We start from the raw sequence: 11,468 nt of genomic DNA, 5'->3' as shown, positions 1-11,468 counted from the left end.
GTAAAACTGAATGCATTTTTAACCTTTAAAAAAGATTTCCATTTCATTTTAGAATATATTGTTCCTTGCAGAAAGACTCACTGTTTTTGCTACTAGCACTGAGATGTTGTCGTATGCATCTCTTATCTGTATGTATCTGAAAATTTCTAGTCATGATCAGTTGCACTCAGATCCTTGGCACCTGTGTATGTCTATAAAGTCATCGGGTAGATTTCAATGGTAATGTTTATTAGCTCTAATAATTTACATGACGTAAATTTTTATGCTTCCTCCTCAAATATAATTCATTTTCTAAAATTTGTTGTTTTTTTTAATGTATGTGTATATCACACAGAACATTCCAAACCATCTTATTCATCTATATACCCACTTCCCAGATGGCACCCTCCCACAGCCCCCCCCCCCACTAGAGTCCTTATACTCTGTCATCCCTGCTGTCATCCGCTGTGTTGTTGGCACCCCTAGCGGTTCCCCACTACTTGTCCATCTGGTGAATCTAGTCAGCCTATCTAGAGGTCTTTGTTTTAGAAAGGTCAGCTTTTCCTGATCTAGTGGTAATCAGTTGTCAGTATTCCTTTAGATAAGATTGGGGTCTCCTGTTCATTTTCCCAGTTCTGTGCTGGGTTACTATCTGGGAGTCCCTGGGGCCACCCTGGCCAACAACTCAAAAGAAGGTATCTCCTGTCTGGCATTGATGCATGTTATGTAGCCTTTAGCTATACATATGGACTCTTACAAAATTAATATTGTCCCCTTTAATCTTTGGTTATACTTTCCTTTTGGGTGTTTAAGACCATACAGTTGGCCCAGATAAACCAATTTATTTTTACTCTGAAAGCCATTTGAGGATCGATTCCTCAAGGGTCACATGGGCTTGGGAGGAGCCCCTGGCTCCTTTTACCAGTTCTGCCTATGTGAAAATAAGTCAAAGGTCCTCCTCGACCATGGCTGGCTTCGCTTGGAAGCATGGAGGAAATGTTTCCTCTCTGTTGACCCTCCTCTTTGTAGACTGGACACTGGTTCAGGTCCATCTTGTGGAGTCTCCAGCCAAGGTTAGTTCCACCAGTCTGGTATTTTTAATTACTGTGTGCCATGTAGATAAATCTTGGGCAAAGACCAATTGTTCTCAGATAAACCTTGCCTAGACATATATTTCTTGATCTGGTATGTATAATTTGTCAGTAAGTTGTTGGAGTAATATGGTTCCCTCTGGTTTTTAAACTAGCTAGGCATCATTTATCTCTCGCATTGTCTAACCTCTCCATCATGGTTTCCCCATTTAAGGTACCCCCATTTTTCCCCATTCTCCCTTAAAAATACCCTTCTCCTATGGTCCTACATCTCTTGAGCTCCTTCTTTCCCTTTATCCCCTAGGTTCCTTGTATGCCCTTCCCTCCCCCATCCCTTAAACTAACCCAAATTTTAATCCCTGTCTCTCTTATTAACACCTGTTTCCTACTGTTCTTCTCTTTCAGGTTCTTTCTTTTCCTTTACCTCCCTGTTTCCTTTCCATTATCCTGGTTCCTGTAGTTGTGTCTGGTTGCATACTTACTTATCAGTCTGGCTCTAGGATCCACATATGAGGGAGAACATGTCTATTTTTTTTTTTCTGAGTCTGTATTACTTCACTTAGTATAACAGTTTCTAGTTCCATCCATTTACCTGCAAATTTCATGATTTCATCTTTCTTTACTGCTGAGTAAAACTCCATCATATAAATGAACCACATTTTCATTATCCACTCGTCAGTTGAGGAACACTTAGGGTGCTTCCATCTCTTAGCTGTTGTGAAACGAGCAGCAACAAACATGGATGTACAGGTGTCTCTGCAATAGGATGAGTTCTTTGGGTATATGCCAAGGAGTGGTATAACTCCTTGGCAAATGGTAAGTTGGGTCAAATGGTAGGTTCATTTGTAATTTTTTAAGAGTTCTCCCCTTTCCATAGGGGTTGAACAAGTTTGCAGCCCCACTAGCCATGGATGAGTTCCCCTCTCCCCACATCCTCTCCAATATTTGGTATCATTTGTTCTCTTGATCTTAGCCAGTCTGACTGGGGTAAGATGAAATGTTAAAGTGGTTTTAAGTTGTATTTCCTGAGCAGTAGATGAGTGTTCCCCTTTCCCCACATCCTCTCCAAAATTTGGTATCACTTGTTCTCTTGATCCTAACCAGTCTGACTGGGGTAAGATAAAAATCTTAAAGTGGTTTTAATTTACATTTCATAATTAATAGTGATGCTGAACACCTTCTAAGATGCCTCTTAGCCATCCTTATTTCTTCTTTTGAGAAATCTCCGTTCAGCTCCTTAGCCCTTCTTTTTATTGGATTACTTCCTTTCTTGATATTTTGTTTTTTCAGTTCATTATGTTCTGGATGTTAAATCTCTGTCGGACATGTCACTGGTGAAGATTTTCTCCCATTCTGTGCATTTTCTCTTCACTTCCCTGGTTGCCTCCTTTGATGTACAGAAGCTTTCTAGTTTAATGAGGTACCATTTGTTGATTCTTGACCTTGTTTCCTGAGCAATTGATACTCTGTTTAGAAAATCCTTTCCTACACCTGTATCTTGTAGGTTGTTGCCAATATTTTCTTCTAATAGTTTCAGAGTTTCAGGCTTCACATTGAGGTCTTTGATCCATTTGGAGCTGACTTTTGTGCAAGGTGAAAGAGAGGGGTTTAGTTTCATTCTACAGGTGGAGATCCAGTTTTGCCAGCACCATTTGTTGATCATGATGTCTTTCCTCCACCTAATGTTCTTGGCCCCTTTGTCAAATATCAGGTGGCTGAAATTGCATGTACTCATATTTGGGTCTTCAGTTTTGTTCCATTGATCTATGGGTCTATTTTTGTGCCAGTACCATGTTGTTTTTATGACTATAGCTCTGTAATACAGCTTAAAATCTAGTATAGTGATCCTCCTGGCATTGCTCTTAGTGCTCAGGGTTGCTTTGGCTATCCGAGGTCTTTTGTGCTTCCATATGAATCTTAGGATGGTCTTTTCCAATTTTGTGAAAAATGTCATGTGGATTTTGATTGATTGGCATTGTGTTGAATCTATAAATGGCTTTTGGTAGGATGGTCATTTTCACAATATTTTTCCAATCCATGAGTTTGGGAGGTCCTTCTGTCTTCTGATGTCTTCCTCAATCTCTTTCTTTAAAGATTTAAAACTTTCATTATAGAGGTCTTTAATGTCTTTGGTCAGGTGTATTCAGATATTTTTTTTTCCCAGCTATTGTGAACGGGAGTGTTTCCATGTGCTCTTTCTCTAATTGCTTGTTATTGGTATATAGAAAGGCTATAGACTTTTGTAGGTTAATTTTGTAAACTGCCACTTTACTGAACGTGTTAATAATTTCTAGAAGTTTTCGGGTGGAATTTTTGGTGTCCCTTAGATATCATATCTTCTGCAAAAAGGGATAATTTGATCTCTTCTTTTCCAATTATTACTCCTCATCCTGCTCTTGTCTTACTGCTCTTAGAAGAGTTTCAAGTACTATGTTAAAGAGAAGTGGGGATAGTGGACAGCCTTGTCTGGTTCCTGATTTCAGTAGGAATGCTTCCAGTTTTTCTCCATTTAGAATGATGTTGGCTGTGGGTTTGTTATATATGGCTTTAATTATGTTGAGGTATGTTCCCTCCAGTCCAATTCCCTCTAGGACTTTGAACATAAATGCATGTTGAATTTTGTCAAAGGCCTTCTCTGCATCTATTGAGATGACCATGTGATTCTTGTCTATGAGTCCATTTATATGATTTTTGATGTTTATTGACTTATGTACATTGAACCATCCCTGCATCTTTGTAATGAAGCCAACATGATCATGGTGGATGATATTTTTGATGTGTGTCTGTATGCAGTTTGCAAGTATCTTGTTTAGGATGTTTGCATCTCTGTTCGTTATGGATATGGGTCTATCTTTTTTGGTTGTATCTTTACCTGGCTTTGGTTTTAGAGTGATGCTGGCTTCATAGAAGGAATTTGGAAGTTTTACCTCCATTTCTATTTTTTGAATGAATCAAGTAGTATTGGATGTAGGTCTTTAAATGTCTGGTAGAATTTTGTTGTAAATCCATCTGGCCTTGAGCTATTTTTAGTCGGGAGGTTTTGTATTACAGTTTCAATTTCTTTTTGTGTTATGGGTCTGTTTAAGCTATATATCTCTTCTTGGTTTAGTTTTTGTGGTTCCCATGCCTTTAAATACCCGTCCATTTCTTTTAGGTTTTCAAATTTAGTAGCATATAGATTTTTAAAGTATTCCCTTATAATGTTCTCGATCTTTCTGGTGTCTGTTGTCATGTTTCCCCTTTCATCTCTGATTTTTGTTTATTTGGACGTGCTCATTCTTTCTTTTGGCAACTGGGCTAGCAGTTTGTCAATCTTGTTTATCGTTTCAAAGAACCAGCTCTTGGATTCGTTGATTCTTTGTATTGTTTTCTTTGTTTCAATTTCATCAATTTCTGCTCTGATTCTAGTTATTTCTTCTTGTTTGCTGGGTTTGGGTTTCATTTCTTGCTGCTTTTCAAGTGTCTTAAGTTGCAATGTTAAGTAATTTATTTGTGTTCTTTCTGATATTTTAATGTAGGCACTTAGATTTATGAGCTTCCTCTAAGGATGCTTTCAGTATGTCCCAGAGGTTTTGTTGTGTTGTGTTGTCCTTTTCATTTAGTTCCAGGAATACTTTTATTTCTTTCTTAATTTCTCTTTTGACCCATTCATCATTCAGGAGTGTGTTGTTTAATCTCCATGTATTCATGTAGTGACTAGAGTCCCAAGACAAGAAATGGGACAGTATCCAGGCTAGAAGGAGCAACAGGCTGGGGAAGTGGGTGGGTGAATGAGTCTGGGGGAGTAAAGGCTCGGAGGGTGCCAATGGACTTACCCAGGAGAGAGGCTGGCATGTTGTGCAGGCCCTGGGAAGCCATAGATTTTATTTTTAAATATGTTTAGATGTGTGTGTGTGTGTGTCTGTGTGTGCATATATGCACCAGAGTATGGGTTCCTGTGGAGTACGGAGGAATTTGATTCTCCAGGAAATGGAGTTACAGGCACTTGTGAGCTACTGGACATGGTTGCTGGGACTTGAACTTGGGTTTTTGGAAGAGCCACCAGGCCTCTGTTCTAGTTTATTCTCCATTGCTGTGACAAAATACTCTTAACCGTTACCAACTTGGGGAGGAAAGGATTTATTTTACTTATATCTCCTGGGACCCAATTCCTCAGGGAGCTCAAGGTAGGAACTCAAGGCTAGAACCTGGCATAAGGAGCTGGAAAACAGGCCATGAAGGAAAGCTGCTTACTGGCTTACAGTGTGCTGGGCCCTCCCACATCACTTAGCAATCAAGAAAAAGCCCTATAGACATAGTCACAGGCTAGTTCAAAGGAGGTAATTCCCTATTAGAGGCTTCTTCTCCCCAGGTTGTCAAGTTGATAACTAAAGCTATTTAGCAGAAGCCCTTACACTGAGCCATCTATCCAGCCCTACACTGGTTTGTATAGTGTCTGTGGGTGAAAACACCTAGCTCTAAGCAGGAAATAATTTTTAAAAATCTGCTAAGTGTTTTATATTCTTGAATATTCTGAAGTGATTAAGAACATATACAGTTTATGACTTGGCTTCATCTCCCTTTCTGGACATACTTAATGACTTTTTAAATCAGGGTTATACAGGTTCACTGGAGAAAGCAGTGATAAATTTTCTTTTCTCACACTGAATAGTAAAAAGCACCACAGTATGAATTATGGAAGAGAAAGCATAGTTAATTTTAACCTTCCTTCAGCCCATTTACCTTAGTTGATAGTAGCTAGCCAAAGCTCTTTACTCATTTATGCATAATGGGACCTAAGGTTCCATTATGGTTCCTTAATAGCATGGCTCAAGATACTTAATAACAAAGAACCTGAATAAAATATTTTAAGTTTGCATGATTTGCTTCATCGTCTACCTTTTTTTTTTTTTTGGTCTTTTCGGAAGCTTGGTCTCCCTGTAGCCCCAGCTGTCCTGGAACTCAATGTGTAGACTAGGCTGGCCTTGAACTCACAGAGATCCACCTGCCTCTGCCTCCCAAGTGCTGGGACTACAGGCATGCACCACCAAGCCTGGCTTTTGTCTATCTTTTTTTAAAAAAATATTTTTATGTGTATGAGTGAATTGCCTGCATGTATGTAAGTGCACTGATGTTGTGCAGTGCCCACAGAGGTCAGACAGAAGAGGGTGTCAGATCCCCTGGAACTGGAGTTATAGATGGTTGTTAGCTGCCATATAGGTGCCCAGCACCAAACCCTAGTTCTCTACAAGAGCAGCCAGTGCTCTTAACTGCTGAGCCATCTCTCCAGTCCCTTCATTTTATTATTATTAGAATAATCTAATTATTAGATTTACTATTTATTAGAATTGATTTCCTTTTTTTTTTTTTTTTTTGCATTACTGAGACAAGGTTACCCTGAGCCCCTGCTGGCCTGGAACTTGCTGTGTAGACCAGGCTGTCCTTGAACTCGCAGAGACCAGCTGCCCTGCCTCCTGAGTCCTGAGATTAAAGACATGTGCCACCACACTGGACCAGAACTGATTTACTTTAAAAAAAAAAAATTATTATATGTGAATGAATGAGTTGCCTGCATGTGTATATGTATGTGCACCCATGTCGTGCAATGCCCAAGGAAGTCAAGAGGGCATTGGATCCCTTGGAACTGGAGTTACGAATGATTGTTAGCTGCCATGTGGGTGCGGGGAACTGAACCTGGGTCCTTTGCAAGAGCAGCCAGTGCTCTTAACCGCTGAGCCATCTCTCTGGCCCCCATAGAACTGATTTACTTTTTAAGAGGAAGCCATATTTCTAATTTCACATTTTTTTTCCTCAACAAACTTTTCTTTCTTATTCCACTCTATAATACTGTTTTCATTTGCTGTTTATAAGTACTAGGTATGCTCCTGTTTAGGGGTTCCCATTTACTCTTCACTCTACTTGGAGTTCTCTTCCCAACACATCTGGGTGACTTCTTCCCCTCTTTCCTTTACTTATTCTCCTCCCTTCTTCTCTTTTACTTTTCCTCCCTCCCGCTTTCTTCCCTTGTTCCCTTCATAAAAATGTTACTGTCTTGAGGACACCTTATTAAACTACACTTTATAAAATTGTGAACTTTAGGGGGCTGGAGAGATGGCTTAGCAGTTAAGAGCAGCGACTGCTCTTGCAGAGGACCCGGGTTCAGTTCCCAGCACCCACATGGTGGCAACGAACCGTCCTTAGCTCCAGGGGAATCAGGAGCTCTCTTCTGTCCTCTGCAGCATTGCACGACACAGGTGCCCTCGCATGCATGCAGGCAATGTACTCATACACACAGGGTAAAAACAATAAAATATTTTTTAAAATGTTAAAATTGTAAATTAAAAAAAAAATTAAAGGCATGTGTGTCTGCTTGTCTATGTGTATACCATGTGGAGACAGAAAGAGGATCCCTGGAGGATCCCCTGGAACTGGAGTTACAGGCAGTTATTAGCTGCCATGTGGATGCTAGGAATTGAACCTGGCTTTTTTACAAGAGCAGCAAGTGCTCTTAACCACTGAGCCCTCTCTCCAACCTCAAGATTGCAAGCTTGTTTGTTTGTTTTGTCTTTTTGAGACAAGGTGTCCCTGCAGCCCCAGCTGGCCTGGACCTCACTATGTAGACCAGGCTGGCCTTGAACACAGAGATCCACCTGCCTCTGCTTCCAGAGTGCTGGGACTGTAGGCATCTACCACCAAGCTGGGCCTTGTAAGTTTCTTACCTGATGTTCTGCTTTGTTTTTCTTCTTAGACCTATCACCTTTTGCTATGGTGATTTATTATTTATTTATTTATTTATTTTAATTTGTGTAGTTGTGTATTGAATAAACAGATAAGCAATGATATAACAAATACAGGTCTTATAAAGATTTTTTAAAAGTAAATGCTTGTTTACAACAAAAATGTGTTACTTTTCTAAAATATAGAATAGGATTCCAATAAAACAATTTAATAAAACAAGGCACAATGTTTAAGGCAAAATTCACAACGGTCATATGAGATTATATAACATTAAGAATCTATTTTTCATGTCCTGGGGGAAGAGGGGAGGAGGCACAAGATCTGAAATAGTTTAAATACTATTTTTAGAACATTTTATGCTAATTTACTTATTGTTAATTTCTCCCTCCTAAGCCAGTCCCTCCAGGATGTACATTATTTAACTGGAATGTCGAGAATCTTGTTCCTTCTTTCATGTCCATATTTCTTTGGTATTACAAAAATGCCTGGTAGTAGATATAGCATTCAGTATTTGTAAATGAATAAATGAAATGATACTGAAGGCAAGTGGCAGCAGAGGGCAACCTTAATGTATGCAGAAGAGGTTGTGATTAAGGATAAACATACAAACCCTGCATTTAGTGTAATTGATATGTATTACATTTTCTGTGGCATTATTTCTTAGTCAATCTAACGTTCCTTCTGTCTGTATGGCTTTTTCTATAGTGCCTTGCATTGGATTTTAAATTATCTGTTTTTAATCTATCATTTTATCCAAGAAACTGTCTTAGAGACATTTTCCATTGTACATTAACTTGATGTTATGGCATTGACCTCTTTGGAGAGTCTAGGAAAAGCTTTGGAACCCTTTTTAGAAAAAAGTGTGTACATAAAATATTTTTGGGATAGATTTAGGGGTCTTATTTGTCTTGGCAGACTAGAAGCTCCTCGTTCTCAGTGTGAACCACTTATGACACAGAATTTCATTTTCTCAGTGGACTCAGGATCCTGCTGTGGAAATTTATTTACTTTTTTAAATGTATGGCAATTGTACATTGGAGGAACTGCTGCTTGGAGAGTCAAATCTTTGATTATTAACTGCAGTGAGATCATTCAACACTGGAATTTTAGGATTGCTGAAGGTTGAATTCTGAAGTGACTTAGAGGCCCAATTTGATATTAGAATGACTGTATCTCAATATTATTTCACATCAGGCAGAGCTCAGATAGTGGGAAGACTCGGACCAAACTTACAGTAGAAGAATTGAAGGCCTTTGTCCAACAACTTTTTAGTCTTCCCTGTGTCATCAGCCAGACGCGACAAGTAAAGGTGAAGTATTACATTTTTTTTTTTTTTTTTGTGCAATAGTTTTTGTATATGGGATCCTGTTCTGACTTACACAAATGGACTTTTTGGACTAGTGTTGGGTTCTGCTTATCCAATTTTCTCATGTTTATGTTTTAATTATGTATGAGTGTATTGCCTACATTTGTGTAAGTGTACCCATGTTGTACGTTGCCTGCAGAGGTCAGAAGGGGCATCAGATTTCCTTGGAACTGGAGTTATAGATGGTTATTAGCTGCCGTGTGAGTGCTGGGAATTGAACTTGGGTCCTCTACAACAGCAGCCAGTGTTCTTAACCTCTGAGTGTTCTCTCCAGCCCCAGCCTTTATTCTTTTTAAAATTATGGAACTATGAGCCAGGTGTGGTGGTGCACACCATTAATCCCAGCACTTAGAGGCAAGCGGATCTCTGTGAGTTCAAGGCCAGCTTGGTCTACATAGTAAGTTCCAGGCCAGCTGGGGTTACTAGGAGACCCTGTATCTAAAACACCAACAACAACAAAAAAAGGAACTATGATGAATTTAGGATTATTTTTTATATTAATTTTAGGTTAGATCTCCTATTTTAACATATGTAGCTAAAGTGAAGTGTTAGTTAAAAGAATCAGAGTGAGCTGAGTATGATGGTATGCACCTTTGAATCCCAGCATTTAGGAGGCAGAGGCAGGTGGATCTCTGTGAGATTGAGGCCAGATTGGTCTATGGAGGGAGTTTCAGACCAGCTGGGGCTACAGGAAGATCCTGTCTCAAAAAGAAGAAAAAAATCAGAAGAATCAGAGTGTAGTGGCAAGTTACTAATACATGAGTACATGAGCTTTTAAAATGTAGGACCCTGAGATTCCTTGGACTATTATTTAATTAAACATGTAAAAGTATATTTCAAGTAGTTAGTTTGCACAGTTGATAATTTTGATGTTTGTTTGTTTGTTTGTTTGAGGAGGGAGTATTGAGGTTAATTGGCTTACAAGATCTTAGTATCAACTGTATTCTTGTTTTACCCCATTTTGTAAGAACATTTTGATAGCTGACTATTCTTTTGACAAGGGCTTTTCTTCTAAAAGTATTTGGGACACCACAATTTGCTTCACTTTTCTGCTTTTTTTCTTCTTGGCTTGAGTAATAAGGGCTGGACTATACTAGAAGGTGAACCCTTTTTTTCTTTTTCCCTCCCTCCCTCTGTCCTTCCCTCTGAGACAGTGTCTCACTATGTAGCCCTGGCTGGCCTGGAGACCAGACTGGCCTCGAACTCAGAGACTCACTTTCCTCTTCTTCCAGAGTGCTTGGATTAGCCTGACCCCTTTCTTTACTTTATGTGTGGCCTCTCCTGATTATCTTCTTGTTTGTCTGAAGTCAATATCACCTATGTCATATTGATCCTTAAATCCCCAGCTCCAACTGCCTTTTTCCTACAAACCATATATTATGATGCGTACTCTGTATTTCTTTTGGTAAACTAAAAGGCATTTTAAAGGCCTTTTCTTGAGTTAAAATCATTAGTTCCTTCATTTTCCATATATCTTCCATTCTTTAAACAAGTGCCATTATTAGCTCTAAACCATATCGCATAGTGAACCTGTTTCTCTCTTATTGCTTAAATTATGCTCTGTACCTTGGATTACTGCAGTACCTCTTAACTGCTTTCCCTTTTCCTTTTTAGTCAAAATGGTCATCTCAAATAGAAACCAAATCAGAGTCCCTCTCTGTGGTTAAAATCCTTCAGTGGATCTCCAAAGCCATAGCATGGACTGTAGTCTAAAAGACATTAAGTAATCTGACCTCTGCTTATTCTTTGATTGCTACTTCATCTGCTTATAGCAACACATTCAGCTTATTCCTCTTTAAAAATTGTGTAATTAGTGTGGCTGCGGCTGTCCACTAACTCCGTTAGTTAGTAGAGTGCTTGCCTAGCGGGTGTGAAACCCTGGGTTTGACCCCCCAATATCAGATTAAAAAAGAAAAAATTAGTGTGGTGTCAAGTACTTCCAATCTCAGCACTCAAGAGATGGAGATGGGAGGTTCAAGGTAATCATCAGTTCCATAGCAAGATCAAGGCCAGCCTCTGGGACATATGAAACCCTGTCTCAAGGGCGGGGCAGTCAATATCTGCCAGGCTTTGACCTTTTCCACTGGATCTTATAGTTCCCATGCCCACCTTCTCCTTTTAATCTTTTGTCTTTCTTTTGTTCTTTGCTTTTTCTGTCTCTGTCTCTTTTCTCTGTGCTTTCTTTCTTTGGTATGCATTCATTTGTTATATGCTTATGCACATGTGTGGCATGTGTTTGTACAGAGGGGTGTGTGTATGTGTATATGTAGGCCAGAGATGTCTTCCTCAGTCATTCTCTATATTGACAGAGGCAG

At 39.3% G+C, this 11,468-nt stretch overlaps 1 protein-coding gene across 2 annotated transcripts in view; it reads left to right on the top strand.

Annotated features, from left to right (window-relative positions):
• Kdm5a (lysine demethylase 5A) overlaps positions 1-11,468 on the top strand; it is a 107,910-nt gene that overhangs the window by 56,374 nt on the left and 40,068 nt on the right. For both annotated transcript variants that reach the window (XM_008839714.3, XM_029566773.1), the window contains exon 18: positions 8,982-9,096. In XM_008839714.3, the coding sequence (XP_008837936.1) occupies positions 8,982-9,096 (115 nt within the window). The remainder of the gene's footprint in view (positions 1-8,981; positions 9,097-11,468) is intronic.

The sequence above is a fragment of the Nannospalax galili genome, unplaced genomic scaffold (genome assembly GCF_000622305.1).
Source record: "Nannospalax galili isolate Female #2095 unplaced genomic scaffold, S.galili_v1.0 scaffold199, whole genome shotgun sequence".
Lineage (NCBI taxonomy): Eukaryota > Metazoa > Chordata > Mammalia > Rodentia > Spalacidae > Nannospalax > Nannospalax galili.
The sequence above is the reverse complement of the archived record's forward strand: the minus strand, read 5'-3'. Positions and strand labels throughout refer to the sequence as shown.